The following is a 23,280-nucleotide window of genomic DNA, read 5'->3' as shown; positions in this document are numbered from 1 at the left end:
GCTCAATACAGAGCTGCTCCACAGACATCATTTCTGACAGCATAGAGCAAAGTCGGAAACAGTTTGGACAATATCAATAACACAGCAACAAATGTTGAAATATAAGACTTTAAGAAGTATAAAGTATTGTAATAATAACGCTTATTTATAAAGAGCACTTATATAGAGCCACAAGATGTCGTACCTTGTCAGAAGTGGGAGCCAAAACATTAAATATCTTCCACAGAGATAAACAAAACATTCATTTTGTATCCGCCAAAATGTTTAAAATGATTAATTCACAATCTTAATACTTTTTTTTTTTAAAGGAAAAGCAATATTTTTCTTATTTGGCAGCTTTTTAAAAGCTCTGGGGATGTATTATTTTTTTTTTATTATCTTTCATCAAAAAATGTTATCAATAAGACCTTTAATTCACAAAATGACTGAAAAACATTTCAATAAGATCAAATTATGATGGTTAAGGAAGATGTTGGTCAAAAAAATTTGACAAATACAAAAACACTTAATGACAATTAATGTGAAATACAGACGGGAGAAAGTTAATATATTTAAATATCTGGATATGTGATGATAGTGAAGTATTCAAAATAAAATGTTAAACTCTGTGAAGTCAAAATGTTGAGTGTTTTACTACCACAAATGTATCTGTTGTCTGTGACCCAAACCATGTCCTGAGCAGTGAATACAAATCGGAGATACGGTGTTCCACGATTTAATAATTTTAGAGTGAGTCTTGAGTATATTGTCTTAGGTGACTATTGAATTAGAGCTGTCAATCGATCAAAATATTTAATCACGATTAATCGCATGATTGTCCATAGTTAATTGCGATTAATCGCAAATTAATCAAACATTTTTTATCTGTTGAAAATTAAATTTGACACTTATTTAATACTCTTATCAACATGGGAGTGGACAAATAGTCTGTTTTATGCAAATGTACGTATATATTTATTATTGAATATCAATTAACACACAAAACAATGACAAATATTGTCCAGAAACCCTCACAGGTACTGCATTTAGCATAAAAGAATATGCTCAAATCATAACATGGCAAACTGCAGCCCAACAGGCAACAACAACTGTCAGTGTGTCAGTGTGCTGACTTGACTATGACTTGCCCCAAACTGCATGTGATTATCATAAAGTGGGCATGTGTGTAAAGGGGAGACTCGTGGGTACCCATAGAACCCATTTACATTCACATATCTTGAGGTCAGAGGTCAAGGGACCCCTTTGAAAATGGCCAGTTTTTCCTCGTCAAAATGTAGCGCAAATTTTGAGTCCCTATATAAATCCCTAAGTATAATAAAACAAAGTTGAAAATGAAATACTTAATCGCACTTTTCCACTTAAGAAATCAAGAGCACAAATAAATGCAGAATCTACTGGGATTAACTCGATAGAGCAGAGCTGATGTGTTTTGATCTTAAGCAGCTTTTGAATAAAAATACAAAACATTAACCCACCAGATGCAGTTTGACTTCATCATGTCTTGATCGTGATTGGATGACCAGCAGCTCAACCACGCTTTATTTATTGATGTGGATTTATTTCCATATGTGAAGTGACATCAGTTCACATCAGTTCACATCAGTTCACATCACGTACGGTCCAATGAAACAAACATATTTTCCCTTTTAAAGCCGACCGCTCGCCGCTGGTGGACGGACGGCCGCTGAGCTCGGCTCCTCGCTGACCTCGGCTCCTCGCTGACCTCCTGTGAAGACGAGCAGTGAATCATTTATGTTTCTTTCAGGTCCATTTGCACATTCTCACCACCGCGATCCTGAGAGGGATCAACATGAAGCGAGGAAAAGAGGAGGGGGGGAGGGGAGAGAAAACAGCTGTTAAAGGACGGAAACATCACAGATCTAAATGTTGTATCATTTATTTAGTTTTCCCTTCCTTCTTCTCTTTCATTTCTTCCCCTTTTCCCATCTTGGCCCTCTTTCTTTCTGCCCTCCTTCCTTACAATCCTTCCTTTCTTCATTCCCCCTTTCCTACTTATCTTGCAGTCCATCCTACTTTCCTTCCCTCCTTCCTCTCTTCCATTCCTTGCATTTCTATTAAATTTCTTCGCTTTTACTTCCTGCCTTTGTTTCCTCCAGTCTTGCAGTCCTTCCTCCTTCTTCATTTCTTCCTTTCTTCCTTCCTTTTCCTCCTCCTTTCCTCCCATTTGTTCCTCCCTCATTTCCTTCCTTCATCTTTTCCATTTCTTTGTCTTCCTTTCTTTCTTATTTATTTATTTCATTTCCTCCCTCTTTCCATTCTTTGTTTTCTTTCCTTCCTCTTCCTTTCGTCCATTATTGATTTCATCTCTTTCGTCCTTGTTCCTTCCTTCCTGTCCTTCTCCCCTCTCTTCCATTCCTTTTATTCTTTTCTGTCTTCCTTTATTTAATTTCCTTCTGCACACCTTCATTCCAAAACTGGCTTTCTTCAATTCTTGCATTTATTTATTTCCTCCTTTTTCCTTGTTTATTCTTTCCTTCCTTTCCTGTTCCTTGACCTCATTCCTTTTTATTTTACTTCATTTCATCTTTCCTTTAATTTGACGCTTTTTACATTTGTTGCATTAATTTCTCTCCCTTTTACTTTCCTTCGTCTAATTTATCCCTCCATCCCTTCCTCTCATCCATTTCTTGCATTGCTTCCTTCCTTCATTTCCTCCTTCACTGTCCTTTTGTCTTTTCTTCCACACTTTCCTATTTCTTCTCCTTCTTTTTCTCCTCAGAAATAACAGGTATTTTTTTTAGCTTTGAGTGATTTCCGTTGTCATGAAATCGTTAATTTGCAGCTGAGTAAAGGTCTAGAAGAAAAGAGGGAAGCAGACAACAAAGTGAAGAAGAGAATCTTATTTTCACTGTGTTGTTTTGCCGTTTGACGAGTCATTGTCTGACATGAAAATAAAAGATTCATACCTTCATCATATATTTATAGCAGTTATAGAGAATATACGTGTCGTGGAAACAGAAGAAATGCAGTTACAACAATCTGAAATGGTCTTGTTTTTAGATTATCTATCCCTTCGGTATTTATTAAATATTTAGTCAGACTGTTCAGATCTGTACGCAGCTTTGTGAAAGGCAGTTAAGTGGAAGGAGCTAAAGAGCTGCAAACAGAATATGTTTCATTTCATCCTCTTCAGGAAAAAAAAAACAGACAGATTGATTAAAGATAAGATATTCCTTTATTAGAAAATTTGATTTCAGTGACATTGTGAAATAGTCCACAGAACCCCACATAAAACTGAAAATACTTTTTTGTTCTTCAAGTTTTTATGAATTAAACAAACAACATATAACATGTTGATTGCTGAGTTTTAATTAGGAAAAATTGTAAACGCATCCGTATATAAATGCTCGAGTTAGTGATGTAGTATAAAAAGCCCACTGATGGAGGGCGGGTGGGGAGATAAATGGGTCCAAACAACGGCCTTTTAACCAGGAGACCCGTTTTGTTTTGTAAGTTACATTAGTGACGTTTTTGAAGTGTTTTCCGTATCTGTTTCCGTACGTATTTTACTTAATTTACGTACCTATTTTAAGCCCAACTATGATGTTTTTCCTTAACCTAACTAAGTGTTTTTTCTGAACCTAAGTTAGGTGTTTTCTTGTCTGAACCTAACTGCAGACATTTGTGTGGTGTACAAATGACATGCGAATGTTCGTGTAATGTTGTGGTATTTATACGCCTTCCTGTGAGACCGGGTAGCGACACAAGGTAAAATCAAAACCACTATGTGGCAGAGAAGGTCAGTCCAAACCGAGCAGACAAATCCAGACAGGGAGTCAGCAAAGTCCAAAAACCATAGAAGACTTACACTGGAGGATTGGTGGAAAGCGATGAGCACTCAAAGACAACCTGGCAGGGGAAAAGGGAAAACAAGGGAGTGTAAACAGGGTAGACTAATGGCAAAATCAGGGGCAGGTCAGTAATAGACAGCAGGTGTGGATAATCAAAGAGGCGGGAAACACACAAGTGCAGGTTGAAGACAACAGGAGAGGTTAGTTTATCAAAATAAAACAGGAAACGATGAAAGAATTATCTGAAATGAAAAACATAACCTAAGGGCAGAGCCGAACATTTAAGAAGTGCGTTGCTTCTGTTTGCTGTTTGGTTTTGTCAGCTTGAATTCTTCCACTGTTTATAAAAAATCACTGCAGCAGCTCAACATTCGTCTCATTTTCATCATTTGTGATGTCGTCGGAGTCTTTCAGCGGGAAATAATCTGAATTAAATCTGAAGCGTTCATCCAGCAGCAGATAAATGCAGTGGTGCAATATAACAAAGTACTAATCTTCGAATTTTATGAGAGTATCTTTACTTGAGTTTTTATATTTCTGTCAACTTTCACTTGTACTCCACTACATTTCCTAAATAAAATGTGAAAAAATGAATTACTATTATAAGCAAGCAGGTTTGGTGAATCAGTGGTCCTAGCGCGCCAGTTACATCATTCACATGATGATGCAAACAAAGTGCTCTTAAAACCGTAGTTAAGTTTTGATTTCATGCTGCATGTCAGAACGTGCTACATGCTGCTACGAGGGAAGGAAAAAATTGATTTTGTTCTTTAAATCCTTTAAGTCGTGAAGACCTCGTTTTTAAGTGTAACGTAGCCTCCATTTTAAGGTGGTGTTCATGTTAAGAGGAATAAACTTCATAAATATAAAAAATCTGACTTGTTTGCTTTTTTAATAACAGCATTCACTTGAACTTTTACTTTCAATACTTAGGTACATTTAATATCATAAAATTACTCACGTAATACTTAAGTATTATGAGATACTTTAAGACTTTTACTCACGTAATATTATAATTGGTGACTTTAACTTCTACTAAAGTCATTTTCTGGTTAGATATCTACTCATGTGTGGCTTTCAGGTACTTCATCCACCACTAGTAAAATGGTTCACAGTCTGTTCACACCGTCACATCTGAGAGGAGGAAATCAAAGAATCATTATTTATCACTGCAGGGCGCCGCACTCGTCTTCAAACTGACCGCGGGAGAAATTCATCATGACGTCAAAGGAGGTTTAATTAAGGAAACGAGGCATTTTAAAGTTTCAGATGATAAATGTCTCTGGGATGTATTCTAGCATGTGGAGGAAAAACTGAGGCAGGGGAAGCTCAGGGGAGACGAGTGCAGCTTCATCTGCGGCCTGCTGGGAGTTCTTCGGGCCAATCGCCGCTGCGTACCTGTCCGCAAGGTGTCATGCCAGCGAGCTGGGACCGCCGCCTCAGTCATCACCCGCCTCATCTAACCTTCAACAAACCGCTCTGACCCCGACATTAATCATCTGCAGGCAGCATCGTCTCTCTGGTCCCCCGCCGTGTCTCAGAGGGACCGACACGTCGTACCCGTCTTCCCTGTCGTGGTACCTGTCGTACTTCGTCCCGGGTACTCGCCTCATTTGCCCGTTAACGTTGACCCTCCTCGTCCTTCAGGACTCCTTGATGTCCCCCCTGGTCCTCGTGACCTCATCTGTTCTGTCCCTTTAAGGTTGTCACATGACCAGTTTGCAACGCCCTCACGCATATTAACGCGAATGGTAGAGGACGCTTCTGTTGTGTTTGTGTTTTTATTGATCGATGAACTTTTAGTTTCTTTGTCATGAAAGGTCAGCTGTGATGCCTTAAAGGCTAAATGATGAATAATAAAACTCTCTGAACTCTGATTGGTTGGCTCTCAATCGATTAAAATATTTCATCACGATCAATCACACGATTGTCCATAGTTCATCGCGATTAATCGCAAATTAATCACACTTTATTTATCTGTTCGAAATGTACCGTAAAGGGAGATTTGTCAAGTATTTAATACTCTTATCAGCATGGGATGTTCTTTCAGAGTTTTGTGAATGTATCTTTAAATTAAAATATTAAAAAACACTTAATTTGATCTGGTTCTGTGTTTTCTGTTACATATTTGCCTCATTTATTATGCAAGTACATTTAAGGTAACATTTTCTGGTGACCTCATTTTTTACAATTTTTTTTTTCCACTTCAAGCACTGATTTTCACAGTGTGGTATATTAGTACTTTTACTTTTGTACTTCTTCCACTACTGACAAACACTCGAGAAGAAGAAAGAAAGTGTGTTTCAACAAATTCTGAAGCTAAATGAGATGTAGAAGCATGAGCAGAACAACCGTCAGATAGTTGATCTTGTTAATATGAAGCTGTAGTCAGAGACTCCTGATCATCTGACGCCTCACTCCCTGTCTAATAATACAAACCCAGGTATTTTTCTAGAAGTCTATATGACCTTCCTTCCCCCCCTCCCTCCAGGTGATGGAGGGACGGGTGCAGCGAAGGTGTAGTAACAGGATTACAGGGGGCAGGAAGCGGAGGTCTTTTGTTGTGAACCTGCTGGTTGTTTCAGAGCGCCGGAGACCAAAACTGATGGATTCACAACCCGAGTGGAGACTCCTGAATGTCACCTTCCCGCCTGCTTCACTGGACGTCAGAGAGAATGAGATGGAGAAGATATTTACATTTTAAAATGTCCAGACTTCATAAAAACACAACATTTATTCCAGATCAGATGACCTACAAAACCTATATATATGTACCGTGTATATATATATATATATATATATATATATATATATATATATATATATATACATATGTACTGTATATGTATCATATGTCAAGCTACCGTGTGTGTGTACGAACATGTGGAAATGTACATGCATCAAATCCATCTAACATGAAGCTCCTGAGCTTCAATTATTCAAACTGAAAACCCTCCGACACACACTATATATGTACTGTGTGTCGTATGTAACATAATTCAAGTTAATGGAAAATGGCATTACTCTGCTGTGAGAGGCGCTTGTGTGTTTGATAGTACTTGTGTGTGTGTGTGTGTGTGTATCCCATCATGCTAATGTTACATGTAGGATCAGAGTTTTAGGGGGAAGCTGCTGCATTTTTCATGCCTCCTGCATCCATTACAGCTCCCCACTCTGAGGCCGATACGACGGCTGTTTATTATCAGCGGCCGATGTTTTTTCTCTGTCAGCCTGCTCTCCTAAAAATTCCGTTCCCATATTATGAAACTAGGGAACGTATTTTCTCCCGGATTACGTTTGTTTTTGACGTATCACAAATACGTTCCTAATGAAAGTCCGCCTATAGGAGGATGTCGGGTGGATGAATGATTAATAGAGAGGTGAAGTCCCGCTCCTTCCGGTGGACCTCCATGGGACTTTACTTCTGAAAAAATATGAATGGTAGTCAACAAGAGACAAATATTTTTTTGATCCCGTTTGAATTGCGACATGAATCACACATCAATATTTGTCAATTTAAACATAATTTTGCAAATCAAGAAAGTCTCAGTTTGTCACTGTGTCAGATTAGTTGATCATAGTGTCATAAATTCCTGCTGTGACTCGGCCGAGAGATATGACAGTCTTCAAGTTGGGTTAATCGATCGACTATAACACACAACACAGGATAGAAAGCAGCACGGTTAGGCTCAGTCTAATGTTTGACTGTTTCACTTCGGTCCTCAAACTTTCTTCAGCTCTCCATGATTCCTTTTTTCAAGGACGTTTTCAAGGACACAAGTTAGTAACTACATGTTTGTTTGTGTTCAGCTCAATGATATGTGCGTGAATATGAATATGCATATGACATTTACATTTGAAAAGATGTTTGTTTGCTGAACATTTCAAGGTAAACTTCATCAGCACAGAATTCATCAGCTGCTGATGGTTTCCAAAAACGAAAAGAGTCGTTCCTGAACAACTCAGAGAAAAAACAAATAAACATTTCACTTACTTTTCACGCTGATGATGGATTTGGAAGTCACTCTGACCTTCCAAGTTTTCTCTTTGGTTTGTCACATTTCTCTCTGAGCTCTCCTAATGTTTTACATGTAAATATAACACATACCTTATAATTAATTTATTCTGTAAATGTGCATGACAGTTTTTACTCGCCAAAATTTAGTGCAAGTTTGGAACGTTGTTTAACCTCCTTCACGACAAGCTAGTAAAACGACAGGTTTTCTAGTTTCATATGATACCAGTTTCTTCACTGCTTTAAAACTGAACCTGCTACAACCTAAAATTTTCAAATTGCGTTAAAGAAATTAGTGGCGTTAAAACAAATTTGCGTTAACGTGTTATTATTCTGTTAACTTTGACAGCCCTACTTAATAGTCAGAGATGTTATTTCAAATGATCCTGAGGGCGACATGAATGTGTGGACCAAATTTCATAACAATCCATCCAATACTTGTCGATGTTTTGCATAAAACCCCAAAAATAAACCACATGGTGGCGCTAGAGGAAAAGTCAGAGGATCACCAAAGTCATTGGGATCCATCCTCTGGGGAACATGAATGTCTGTACCAAATTTAGCGTCAATCCATCCAAGAGTTGTCGAGATATTTCAGTCTTAACCAAAGTGGAGGAGCCGTACTCGGCCATCTAGTACATCAGATTTTCAGAATAAGAGTCATTACTTTGTGTTTTTCTGAGCGGCTCTGAGCTTCTCTAAACAAAACTGGTCCAGTTTCCCACACTGAGAAACACTGCACGAATATCAAATGTGAGGACACACACACACACACACCAACCCTCACAACGCGGGTCACATTTTAATGGCATCATGTCAGTGAGGCTGGCAGGGTTTAATAGAGCTCTGCTGAGCTTCGCCAGGTCTGGTTTAACATTCACAGAGTTTTACATCAGGACCGCGAGGCTCCACATGAAAACAACTCTAATGTGTTTTCGTGAGATCTTGTTCTATAAAATCAAAGTATAAAGTGACAGCACAGAGCTATCTTTATTTATTACTGCGGAAAGGATGATTCTGGTTTATTACAACTCGGGTTTTATTGATGTTCCACTGCTTCTATTATTCATAATAACACCAAGTTAAAGGCGGTCACACCAGCATTTTAAAAAGGTAAAAACTATTGTGATAAAATCAATTCATTTTCATGGGATTTGCCTGCTTATATTTCGACAGTGGCACATAATGTTAAAGGTGCTTAATACGGGACTGGGAGCATTTGTATTGCCTCTCAACCATGGATGTACAGTTGTTCAGAGTTGCTCAGTGGTGCATGAAGCCAAAATGGCTTGACTGCCGAGTGATAAAGCCGGCCCAGCTATGTCAACAAAGCGAGGAGAAGCTCAGATTACAACAAACACAGAGGGAGAAAGACTTCATTCTCTGCTCAGGTAGACATTACTCCTCTATATCTTTACATAGTCAGTAGCTGTTTGATGCTACATTAATGCTTTGGATATCGAATAGAGCACCTTTAATAAACCTGACTGCTCCAGTTCTAACACAAATAAAATTAGAGATCATCTTACGATGACACCAGCCGCGATGCCAAATTGGACCAGGAGCAAAAAGTGGGACGGGGGCAATCGCCCGTTCCCCACTTCCGTCCCCCTACTTTTGATGCCCTCACTCAGACCACACCCATCTTTTAACTCAGCCTTCATTTTGATCTCAACTCCACATCTTTAAAGTTTCGTGACAGCATCTTTCTCGGTTGTGACACCATCACAGTAACAAAATCTGTCCAAAGACAGACAAACACTAATATAAACCCCTGGCAAAGTACTCAAAACCATTTCTGTGCATGTCCACTTCAGGTGTTATTTTAACCCAAACTGCGATCTTTTCCTAAACCTAACTAAGTAGTTTTATTTTGAAAAGACTGAAGTGGAAATTGACACGTGCATCACATGTTGCTGGACATCCGTAGAAAAACGCACGAAAATTACGTTGTTGAAAGTCGTGCTGAGCATCACGAAAAAAAAGGGAAATGTGTGTCTATGTACACAAATCAAATAGAAAAAAATGTCGGGACTATTTCACAAACTGCCGTGAGACTGTGTTGTTATACTACATCATCATTTAACATATTATACTACATTATGTTAATATCTTTTTTTTACATCGTATTCTGTATTATATATATATTAAATATCCAATACAGACAAACACTGAGTACCATTATTCAATCACGTCATCAGTCCGGTGTACCGTAACATAGACCTGCTGACTCTGCTGCTGTTAATCACACCACTGTCACTTTAGTATAGTTTTTCTATTTTTATTCTATTCTTATTTCGGTTTTATAATGTTCTTATTATTTATTTATTTTATTTTCATTTATCTGTATTTCTGTCCTACAACCACATTTCCGCTCTGGGGATCAATAAGGTTTATCTTATCTTATCTATCTATTTAACCATGTAGAGGCCAACTAATTTTCTAGCATGTAGGGCATCAAAGAGAGCTCTTCATTATGTTTTATCTCCCATAGGAGGGCATCCAAGAGGGCTTTTTGCAGCTTTTTTTTCGAACATGGGGGCGAACATGAGCCCACCAGTGCCATTATGTTTATTATGACTGAGCAATCATGTTTTTTTCCCCAGCTGGCTAGTATGTTAGTGATTGTTTTGCCAGCTACAATAGTCACCAACCAGTCCTGCGACTAGTCACTACATTACCAAGCTTCTAAAACCACATATCGCGCAAAGACACACAGTAGAGTTTGGCTGTGACGACGCTGTAAGAAGTGAGAACACGACGACATTGCTGAAAAAAGGAGTTTTATGGGTACAGAAACACGAGCGGTCAGACGGTCAGACAAGTGCAGCTCACAGTTATTGTCATTATCAATTCATCTGCTAAGCATTTCCTCAGTTAAACACACACACACAGCAGGTGTTAATGTATTCAGGCTGTTAGTGATGTTAAATGGAGCCTGACGACTGGCTGACATCAGCTCAACTCCCTGCAGCCGTGACGACAGAGGGGGAGGGAGGGATCACAGACTGTTACTCTTACATTTCAGAAGATATTGTGATTAACACTGTGTATTGACTTAAAGCTATAGGGTGGGGGATGTATTTTAGAAACTTTTTTTGTTATATTAGTTGATATTCTCTTTACATCACGACAGCAATCAATAAATTAAATACCAATCTGGTATCTGTGTCTGTTGCAGGACTGGAATAAACTGCGAACTTGACAGCATTAGTACTAACAATCAACACATTCTCACTCCCAACTTGTCAAATACCGCCGCTTGGTCAAAGCCCATCATGCGTTTTGGACGGACCGGGGATGGTACGTCATTTCAAAATAAACTTCCGTTGTCACAGGAAGTTGGATTTAGACAACACAATCACATAGTTAGGGTTAGGAAACTATAGTTAACTTCACTGACTAGCGACTAACGGGGCATCTTCTTCCCCCATCTTCCTGTGTCTGCCCTGTGAAATGCCTCATACAGTATTAGGCAACCAATCAATGACAAATGACACCTTGTGACCGCGAGACAATGTAACATCTTAACCGTTAAATTAAACCCGATAGACTGATTGATAATTGATTGTTATTGTGATCATGATCTTGATTATTATTCTTTTTTTTTTTTATAATGTCACATCCACAAGCCCGTTCTCATTCCCAGATGCTTTGTCACGGCTGTCGGCGTGTGACACCGCCGCACTCTGCACTCTTTAGCGTCGGTATGAGATGTGCTGGGCTTTTCCATTAACTACAATGTAAACCCGTCCGCGACAACAGTAAACGCTCAGAGAAAGTGCTGTGGTGACGTAGTTTAAAGAGTGAAAGAGACACATAGGGTGGGTGGGGAGGTGGATGGGTGCAACAAACACAAGGAGACCACTGTTCATGTCCCGTGCGTTAAGTTTCACTTTCACTTTACAATCAGCTGTTCGTTCGTGTCCCGCGTTCCCACCGTCAAGTCACATTTGCACTTTAAAAATGTAGTAGTTTTAAGCCCAACTATGTTATATTTTTACTAAACCTCATGGTTTTGTTGCCTAAACCTAAGTAAGTGTTTTTATTTAATTCACAACATTAAGCACGTGTTTACTGCAACCGAAAAGTGATGCAAAAGCCTCAGTATGTGACGATTTGGGATGAGAATGTGTTGCAATATTGCAGATTTAGGTGAATAGGTGCAGTTTGAACTTCGAGGTTAGGAGTTCACAAAAAGAAATCTAAAGAGGAAATATAATGAGTGCATCAGAGGCTTCGTTTACACGAAAATTTGGCTAATAATCAGGATACCAGCAGGTGCTATTTCATATGACGCATTTCATATGACGTGTCCATAAAGCGTTTATTTTCTGAGCACAAGCGTCTTTTTTCAATTATTCCCAATGAGGAGAGAGCGTATGCGGTCGCCTAGAGAAAAGCGTTTTTTTTTATTTTCAGGACGCTCAAAGCGCCTTTCTGCCAGAAAGAAAACAAACAAACAAAAAAACACTATATGGACAATGAGGGAATATTACGAGAATTACCATAGAAACCGAACTCGCACAATCTGCAAAACCCGTCAGTAAACCAGATACAGATCCCAGCAATATAAGACAGAGAGGTCTTTGGTGTATTGGGATCTCCACCAGGTAAATAAAAATACCACAAAAAGATATCTTGTTGGTTTTATTATATAAAAACAAATTACAGCCTAGATAATATTTAAATCCCTACATGCATCTTTGGCTACGGCCACCAGGGGCATCAGTGAGCCCCCTGAACCAACGCAAACTGCGCCTGTGCCATACTACTACAATTTAGAGTGAAGTCTGGTGAAGTCTGCAACCTAACTAACTCTCTGGAAGTCTGCAGAAAGTGTTTTTGAGGCCCCTTGTGGAGTCTGCAGGTGCAGGGATGTCCTGACACATGAATCATATAAAAGACACGACACAGTTCATTGATAAAGCATCATTCAGCTGCTGCTCGAGGTGAACTTTAAAGCCACAGACTTCCTGTCAGCCCTCACTGATCCCGAGGAGCAGATTTCTGGTGATTTCCTGTTATGTGTGTAAAAAGTGGGCTAATAGTGCTGAGAGGGAGAAGTAGGCCAGGATATAAAGTTAATAAATAAGGAAAGGATAATGTAAGAGCAGTGAAGCCTCAGAGAGCTCAGCCTACATTCGGCTCAGTATTTTTAGTTCATCTGAAGCTTGAAAACTGACACATTCAGCCTGTGAATTCAGCAGGAAAACGTCTGAAGGCTTCTGTTTGACAGGGAGACGACTGAGTCTGTAACACCTGTCAGTCTGACGATACAAATCACCTGTTTGCAGACATCTACGTGAGTGTGTTTATGTGCATTCGCAGTAAATCACTCCTACACTGCAAAAAACAGGAGTAGTAATTATTTTTTGTGTTAATCTGAAGGTTTTGTGTTAATTGATTTCCAATACTAAATATATACATACATTTGCATAAAGCGTTATATTTGCCCACTTCCATGTTGATAAGAGTGTTAAATACTTGACAAATCTCCCTTTAAGGTACATTTTGAACAGATAAAAAATGAAAGAAGAATTTAAATTTCAATTGCCCAATTGAAACAAATTCCTGAAGACCTCTCTCCATTTTTTTCATGTAGATGATTAAATGGCCAAAGTGGCTTGTTTTGTTTCTGGTTCACAACCTCCATCTCTTCTATACTCTGTTTACTGGCGGATTACAGCCATGCGTAGCCTATAGCGCCAACTTCTGAACAAACTACGGTGTAGCTGAGTTTATTCGCTCCAAAACCAGTTGATGGAAACATTTCTTTTTTTGCGACATTTCAAAATGTTTGCTTAAAACTGCTCGACAATTGAATGGAAACACGACTAATGAAGAATCAACAAGAAAGTTGTTCTGTATACTGCAAGTATTGTTGGAGTTTCACCTCTACAATAATAGTAAAATGACATTGTGAATTTGTGAACTCTTGATTACCACACTAATGTGTTGTTCTCATTAACACTGTAAAAACTACCGTCCCTTAAGGCACCTTGATATTTTAGACTTCTTACCTCCTTTTTGTTGTCCGCACCCAAACTCTTTAATCGGTCATGAGAAGAAAACCTTTGAGATGAAACACAGATGAACTCGTGTTTTCTGTTTAATGAAAAATATGGTTCATACTGGCAGAGAAAACAGAGAGGGTGAGTTAATCTCCTCCAGCTGATGGAGACGGAGATGAAATAAGGCAATGACCTACAGACACACTGCATTCTGGGATTTGGTGTACATAACCTACAATAACTGAAGGAAAACTCGACGCCACTTTCTCATAAAAAAATATTTGTAAGTTGTAACTAATGACTTTATTGTTAATTAATTAATAATGCTGATCCTTCCTCTTATGACACTTGATGTATCTTCATAGGTCTTTAACTCTCTGACATTATGTTTGTTAATAATATTTACAGCTGTAGACTTGATGGAATATTGTAAGACACCTTTACTATTATTTATAACTGCAGACATAACCAGTCAAGCAAACCAAAAGTTTAGGTATTAATAGTTCATTATTCATTAACAATTAATAAAACCATTAGTTACAACTTATAAATGCTTTATAAAGAATGACTAATCAGAAAGTGGAATAAAAATCTCTCCCTCCGTCCCTGCTGTGAAACAGTTTGACTGTCGGAAACCGAAAGTGAGCTTTGAACAGCAGCGATGTGTTAAATAAAGGTTTTCTACAAAGATACGACATATACAATTGTTAAATATAGAACTTTAGGCTTTTGAAAATACATTTAATGCTTCTCTCTCTCCCCTCCCAAACAGACATGACAGCTTGGCCTCTAGTGTGAAATGGTTTGCTTGTTGTTTCATTAAAACCTACCGTGCTGCATGTTGGAGAATGTAAAATCTGATTGAATGCATAATGTAGTCTGGTGGAGGAGAGCCAGAAATCATTTATAGCTCCGCAGTTTTTATAATGAAAAGGGGAAACTTTGCATACTGATATCAAACACCTTGGAGAATACATCTCATTCCCAGAGCATCAAACACCAACGCTTTGTCTGATATCGACACACAAGGCACCCTTTAGCGTCTATACGAGATGCACCGGGCTTTCAAGTAACTACAATCTAAAATCATCATCTCATCATCTCATATCTTTGGGGTATAACACATGCACAGTAAAACCTGGTATGTACTCGCCGAAATTGAGCCAATCGCAATGCATGTCCGTAGCTCCAGTTACACGGCGCATGTGTCATACCCCATACCCCGTGTCCGCCTGTGTCTCAGCCCCTTTCAATAGGCCTTACGTATGTCCAGCGTCAATTTCCGCTTCAGTCAAGATCGTAGTTAACACCGGAAGTGTGGCGTAACTTAGTCTAAGTAAATATGTCTCCAGGTTTCTGCTAAAAGTGCACAAAGTTTTATGTTCTCATCATAAAAATGGCGAATGTGATTTTTCACCTTCTCCACCCGACTGATGTTCAGCACATGAATATCCCAGTCGTCCCAACAGAAACATCGACAGCTCTCTTCATACAGATACACGTTTTTATCATGAACTCATATACAATTTTACTTTGCTCAGTTAAGTCACTTACTGTATAATATCACAATGTGTTTGTTTCTTTACATAGATGTGGTGGTGCATGGTGTCTAAAAACGTCTCATTGTCGGCTCTGTTCATCTTTGGTCTGTAAAACGAAACAGAGTTTTGTTCCAAACAAAAAGAAATCCAGCAGCCCGTCGTAATAATCCGCTTATTTTTCCAAATCTCCTGGAAAATAAACATTGTCTTCCCAGAAAGAAGAAGAACGTCAGGCTGCAGTTTCCACAGGTCGCCCAAGCATGAGGAAGTGGCGATGCCCCGCCCCTCGGCTCTGATAGAAGCTGATGATTGGTTCGTCAGTAGCATTGGCGGCAGCGGCTGATGGTCCGCTTGGCGGTGATGGGCGATGGACGATGGGAACCAGTCTCTCTCTGGGGAGCGTCTGTCCTCGCCGCCGCTGTCAGGAGACCTGGAGGACACAAATAATAATACGTCACAACCAATCAGAGCGTCGGCTGGTCATTCAGCTACATGAGTCTGATGAGGTCATGTTTCATAATGTTTCATAAAATGCATTATTCTATATATTAATATATATATATATATTGTACAGTTTTAAAGGGCTTGTATATCTATATATAAAACATAAAACAACAACAACAACAAAAGTACTATTAGTTTTAAAGCTAGAGTGAAGATACTGATATCATATGAAACTTGAAGAAGGCTAAATAACGCTCCAAACTTGCGCTAAATTTTGGCGAGACAAAACTGGCATGGCCATTTTCAAAGGGGTCCCTTGACCTCTGACCTCAAGATATGTGAATAAAAATGGGTTCTATGTCTGTAGTCTGTATTCATCTTTCAAAAATGAGAAACCAGAAGATTGAGGACGGCGGATATACAAGCCGTTGTTTTGATACGTACATGAAACAAAGCGGCGTTTGCCGACCATTTTCACACCACTCTCACTCACCACTTAGCTTCAATCCAGATGGCCATGTCGCTGTGAAAATATCTGTGTATTGGAATGATCAGATGAGATGAAGATGAAAAATGAGAAGAGCCTTCTGTGTTTTTCCTTTTATCTTTACTCGTTTGCCTGCTTTCCACACTTTTCACTTCCGTTTCTCTTCTCGTGCACTAATTTGTTTCTCTCACCGACGAGCTCCGCCGGCGATTCAGCATCAACATGCTAAATGGGCTGCAAAAACTCATTACACTCGGCTTGGTGTGTCAGGACCTTAAAGCATCAGTAGGCGAGATTGGAGCAAATATGATTAAAAAAAGTTATTTTTAAAAGTTTCACTATATCCTCACAGTAGTGCATGAGATAGGTAATCTGAAAAAAATCATGCGCCTCTGTGTCTGAAAAGCCTGAAAATAAAGCCTTGAGGAGGTGAATAAGTCTAGTTTTCTCTCAGAACACTTGAATTACAATATGCTATAATAAGGTTATTATTGAATTTTTGCCCAATGATGCCAACAATATTCTGCCTATCCTCGCTTTAAGTAAGTAGCTGTGTAATAAGCGGGATAATGTACAGCTAGTAGGTCATTGTTGTGAAATAAACCCCTTCAGGGCGATGCGAGACCTGGCGGAGTTTATTTCACAACAATAACCGACTCGCAGTACATTATCCGTTACTTAATTTCCTGAATAAACCATGAGCTTTGGTGTTTTTGATACTGAACTACACACACACACTTTCATTTATACAGAAACATGTAGAGTCTGCATCTCATAGAGAGTGTACGTGTCCTCCTGAAGGCTCTGATTAAAAACATGAAGCTCTGAGGGACGAGCTGGGACGCTACATGTCGGTCCTCTCTGTGGAGGCTGAGCTCTAGCTGTAATTGCTTCCAGGTGAGGACTCACAAGAAGAAAAAGAAGAAGAAGAAGCAGCACCTCTGAGCCGCTCACCCCTGAATTATTCATGTCCATCCTGTTTGACTCCAGCTGGAATCCTAAAAGAGCCGGAGGAGTCAGACAAGGACAAGCTGGATTACACTGAGAACCATACATCACTCTGAAAACAGCATCAACATGCAGACCGGCCCTAAACGCTCCGCTCAAAGCTGATTAAACATGGAGGTGAAGGTGTGTTTGGATCATTCCCGCAGTCGGAGCACACATGAAACGTCTTTGTAGCAAAAGGAGGTAACACTGCTGCTGTGATACACTGAGCTCAGGTCATCCTCTGAGCAGAGTGAACACTGAAAACAACATGAAAACTGTGACCTTTTCAGTCCTGTTCTGGAGGACACAACAGGTAGACTCTTCAGTCCGCAGTATCCCACAATCCATCATGTTTGTCACTTTCTTGCTGATGCATTCGGGTGATATAACGTAAGGAAAACATCATACATAACTAGCACAACTTCATCTTTCCAGTAATAAACGTCTCTGATGTCCACTGAGGATAAACGGATGTGAATCAGCTTGTAAAACATAAAATCGGCGGTCCTTATTAACGTAAAATGTTGCCTCATTATCATCATGTTTCAGTACCAAAACCAATCCAGTGATTGTCTGTTTAGCAGCTAATGCAGCGCGAATTGTCATAGTGCAGATTCAACAGAAAATACATAAAAGCTAGGGCTGTCAAAGTCAACACCGTAATAACGCTTTGACGCTTTATAGCATTACTAGTAATTAGTAAACATTATTAATGATGATTTCATTGTTTGTTAACAGTAAAATAACGATTAACTAAGTTTAATTATTACACGGTTTTGTTGAATACTTGATTCTGATTGGACAATCACGGCTTTCTACTGTCTGTTATTTCTTTATAGCAGACCGTTGCTATGTATAACCTACCGTTGCTATGTATAACCGACCGTTGCTATTTATAACCGACCGTTGCTATAAACGCAGTTCTGATGTCGGACTCTGGTGGACCGTTTCTGTGTCAAATGATTGATTTCTTAAGTGAGTAGCCGTGTAATAAGATGGATAATGTACAGCTAGCGGGTCATTGTTGTGAAATAAACCCCTTCAGGGCGATGCAAGACCGGGGTTTATTTCACGACAATGACCGGCTTGCTGTACATTATCCCTTACTTAACCATCAATTTACTATTTATCAATGATTTTTTTTTTGTTATAGTAAGTGATACCGACAGATAAGTCAGACAAATGTTGTGGAGTAAAAAGTATAATATTTGCCTCTGAGATGTAGAGGAGTAGTTGTAGCATAAAATGGAAAGTAAAGCACCTTAAATTTGTACTTCAGTTCAGCACTTGAGTAAATACGCTGGTGTAAAACATCAAACTACATCTGACTGTTTACAGGTTTCAGTCAAACAGAGCAGAATCCAAGGTGAATATAAGCAGCTGCAATCGTTCTCGTTCTAAAAAAACCCATTTACAGGATATTCAGTCTCTGTTTTCACATTCAAAGTAAATAGTCGTCCTTCTCTCCAAGGAGAATTGGATTTCTGTCTGATTGAGCAGACTGTGATTTGTCCCTCTGTCTTTTCTCTCCCGGTGTGACCGAAAATAAATTCAAAGTACCTCTGCAGGTTTCAACCAGAGGGGAGGCTTCAACGTACAGAAACATGCAGACAGGTAAAGTCACACACTTTGTTCAAGGACAGTTATGCTGTGAAAAAAAAAAAAAAAAACGATGCAGCGAGACACAAATGAGTTCTGCTTTCTGCTGCGACGCCTGATTACACCTTTGCAACGGCAAATTACACCCTCGCTCCACGGACTGTAATGATCATGTACGAATGTTTGAAATGAAATGTTTGAAATGAAATGTTCAACGCTTTCGGCTGAAAAGCTAAAAGACACGAAGAGTAGTGTGCAGGTTTAACCCCTTCAACCACCACCTGAAAGCACCTCCATCGTTACCGACCCTTGTGGTTCAAACCAAAAGTGGCAGACTGTCAGTTCAGCCCGTTCTCATTCCCAGGATGTTAAATACCAACTCTTTGTCACGGCCGTCGGCGCTCGGTACCGACACACAAGGCACCCTTTAGCCGCGGTGAGACGCACCAGGCGTTCCAGTAACTTCAGTGTAAACCCATCAGTGGTTTCATTTTCACTGTAAAAGCGTAGTAGTTTTAAGCCCAAACATAATGTTTTTTACTAAACCTAACTAAGTGTTTTTGTTTAATTTGCAACATTAAGCATGTGTTTACTGCGACCAAAAAGTTTGACGAATTGGGAGCGAGAACGGGTTGGGTTGCAGATCTTGTTACCGTCTGACAGAGCCAGGCTGATAAAACGTAAACACTACAAATCTGCAGCCAGAGGCAGAAGGTGAAAGGAGGATAAAGCATGAAACGCCAGTTTGGCTGCAAACGTTAGAGAGGAGGCTATGATGGCCAGGATTAATGAGTCCCAGTGTCTCCCCCATCTATGCAACAAACAACAAAACACCAAGAAAATGGAATAAAGATGAACAAAATACATATCAGAAAAACAATACAAGGATTAGAGATAGGGCTAAATCAATACACAATCACAAAAAAATTGTTAAAAATGTATACGGATGTGTTCTTCTGTGAATGTAAGATATAAAAAAAGGATTGTTTTAGTGTTGGTACAGATCAGAACCAAAAACCCTGAAGCCCTACAGAGGGATGGAGCAACATACATAATATTACAGCTTTCTCAATTCCTACATATTATTATGTATTTGTTTCCATGAAAAACTAAGAAAGAAAAAGCAGTAAAGTTCAGGGCTGTCAAAGTTAATGTGATAACGCGTTAACGCAAATTCACTGATTTCTTAATGCATTAATGCAATCAGTTTTTTGGAGGCTGTAGCAGGCTCAGTTTTAGAGCGAGAGTTTAGATACCGTTATCATATGAAATGACATTGGTACCAACCATGTCATATTAGCTTGTCGCGAAGGAGGCTTAATAACATTCCAAAGTTACGCTACATTTTGGCGAGGAAAAACTGTAAGGCCCAATTCAAAGGGGTCCCTTGACCTCTGACCTCAAAATATGTGAATGAAAATGGGTTCTATGGGTACCCACGAGTCTCCTCTTTACAGACATGCCCACTTTATGATAATCATGAAATTTAATGTATTGATTCGTGTACATAGACACAAATTTCAACCAGGAGACCGGTGTTCATGTGCCGTGTGAAACAAGACGTCAGCATTGATTTATTGGTCATATAACTTTCGTACTTAAGTTATAGCACTTCAGGTGTTATTTAAACCCAAATCGCAATCTTTTTTCTTCAATATAACTAAATAGTTTTATTTTGAAAAGACTGGAGCGGAAATTGACACATGCTTCACGTGTTGCTAGACATTAAGCATGAAAAATACGTTGCTGAAAATCGTGCTGAGCGTCACAAAAAAATGGAAATAGATACAATTTTGTGATTACTTCAGGAACTGCCATGAGACTGTGCTATGATTTGAGCATACTTTTTAATGCGAAATGCAGTACATGTGAGGGTTTCTAGACAATATCTGTCATTGTTTTGTGTTGTTAATTAATTCCCAATAATAAATATATACATACATTTGCATAGCGCAGCATATTTGCCCATTCCCATGTTGATAAGAGTATTAAATACTTGACAAATCTCCCTTTAAGGTACATTTGGAACAGATAAAAAAGTGTGATTAATTTGCGATTCATCGTGATTAACTATGGACAATCACGCGATTAATCAAGATTCAATATTTGAATTGATTGACAGCCCTAATCAGAAGTTGCCAGATTACACATCAAGCTGACTATAAACATACTTCATCATCCAAAGCAAACACAAAAACATGATGATAATTAGAATAATAATAACACATTTTTTTTTAAACATTGGTGCATAAATACAGTATACTTAGTAAATGTACTTAGTTAACTTTCACAACTACAGCTAAAACAAAGAAGATGTGTCAGACGGTGATAAAATGTGCCGCTCAGTCAGTGAATATCAACTCACTGTTTTTCATGTTTGATAACGATGATGATTTTGATGAAGATGTAAACACAAGTAATATCTTTTTTTTTTTTTAATCAAAGACACAAAGTGCAGAAAAATAGAAGCATCAAAACCAAAGTTAACAGAAAAACATTACTGTCTGAAGGAGAACAACTATTACAAAGAAATAAAACCAGAGACGACAGAAATGAGCTTCATCTTCTTGTTAGTTACACATCAATGTGTGTGTGTGTGTGTGTCTGTGTGTATTATCTGTGTTTCCATGATAAACACTGCAGCTGGGAGTAAACTGAAAAGCAGGCGGCCTTGTTTCCAACATAATTGCTTTATGATGAATTGCGGCTGGTGAAGAGAAACAATGAGCTGCGTTACTATTTATTTCACTTCCAAAGCAAAAAAACCCAGAAAACTAGTCATTAATATTCCAAAGCGGCGGCTTCTTAAAATATTAAATCGTGCTATAAACCCATTTTTAATATTCTTGGAGCCGATAGATGTTTAAAAATCCTCCTGAGAAATTAAAGTCAGGTTCTGAAACACACAGGTGAGTCTTCAGGTGAAGAGGCGTCAGCTTCTCTGTACAGCTACACTATGTTGACATCAGCTGAATGTAGCGGAGCAGCGTAAAACACTTCATTCAAACCGGACAGAAAGAAAATAAAACTCACCTAAACCGTCGTCGTTACTCTTTCCAACAATCAGTGTGCTTTGGTCGAACTCAACTGTAATTTCACAGAGTTTAATGTGAATAAACGCCAAATCTACAGTTGTCCCCCCCTTAATGTCTTAATGTTCTGGCTGATTGGAATATCCGGATCATGGTCCCGATCACCACCAAAACGGATGGATTGTTCATTGTGCCACACCCCACCCCTCCAAAAAATGTCATTCAAATCCACCATGGACTTTTGGAGTAATCCTGCAAACGGACAAACAAACCAACAAACCAACGCAGGTGAAAACATAACCTCCTTCCTAGGCCTTCAGCCTTGGCGGAGGTGATAAATTCTAAAAGACACTGAGCCAGTGCAGGTTGGCTAAAACTGGGCTGATATGCTCTCTCTTTCTTGTTCTAGTTAAAAGTCTGGCAGCAGAGCTCTGAATTAATTGTAATTTGTCAATGGATTGTTTTGGAGGACCGGAGAAGCATTACATTGTCAGCCTGAGTCTGAGTTAAGGATGAAAAATGTGGCCCAGTGTTAAAAAGCTGCTTCCCTTTGAGAGGAAGATGGGAGCACCGTCTTTAATCAGACCATAAAGGTTACATAACAACATTTGTATATCCTTTACAAAGCCTATCCATCAGGCTGTGCGAAGGAGCATCATCCAGACTCATTATATATCACTAATTAAATCCTCTACACTTTCTGTACGTCCCTGTAAGCCTGTAAAACCTCCTCGGGGCCAATTTAACGTCATTTGTTCCTCTGATCCTGCTTTCTGAGCTTTAATGAACGCTCGCTCCTCTCTTCGTGTAAACACAGTAGAGTTTCGTGTCGGTCCGCCCACTCAGTGCTGCGTCTCTGTAATTTAATTTGCCTCACAGCAAAGCAATCAGATCGGCTGTCCTTCATTAGCAGAGGAGCTCGTTTGTGTGAAGCTCCCTTTTTAAAAAAAAAAGAAAAAAAAAAAAGATTTTCTGGAGCCGGAGACGGCAGATGCAACAACGCGCCGCCATCTTTCAGCCAAATGAAGACGAGAGATGAGAGAGAGAGTTGTTGTTGTTGTGTGTCAGAGACGTTCATCAGCTGGAGCTCAGAGAGGATGAAGCATCTTCTCCCAGCATCCTTTGCTTCCAGTTAAGAGTCGGGATCACGGTCCAGGATGTAGACAGAATCACCACCCACTCATGTTATCATGCCGTTCTTTAGCTGATTATTTAAACCTGAAATGTTTTTAAGGCACGACAGGCACAAACATTGTTGTTCGTGCACTGCTCAGATTAGAGATTTTGGGCTATTTTGCATCCATAACACGTTTTCTTTCAGACTAGCGGAAAGAAAACATCCAAAA

General features: G+C 39.2%; 1 protein-coding gene across 2 annotated transcripts in view; it reads right to left on the bottom strand.

The window, feature by feature from the left end:
- Positions 1-13,923: 13,923 nt before the first annotated feature.
- Positions 13,924-23,280, bottom strand: part of LOC119487610 (chemokine-like protein TAFA-5) — a 49,569-nt gene continuing 40,212 nt past the window's right edge. The window contains exon 4 of one of the 2 annotated variants that reach the window (XM_037768641.1): positions 13,924-15,812. In XM_037768641.1, coding sequence (XP_037624569.1) covers positions 15,804-15,812 — 9 coding nt within the window. In that variant the 3' untranslated portion in view covers positions 13,924-15,803. Of the gene's footprint in view, positions 15,813-21,309; positions 21,610-23,280 lie in introns of those variants that run through there. The other variant, XM_037768639.1, reaches the window with a different exon arrangement.

This window comes from Sebastes umbrosus, chromosome 4 (assembly GCF_015220745.1).
Source record: "Sebastes umbrosus isolate fSebUmb1 chromosome 4, fSebUmb1.pri, whole genome shotgun sequence".
NCBI classification, from domain to species: Eukaryota; Metazoa; Chordata; class Actinopteri; order Perciformes; family Sebastidae; genus Sebastes; species Sebastes umbrosus.
Note: the sequence above shows the minus strand (reverse complement) of the source record. Positions and strands in the feature narration are given on the sequence as shown.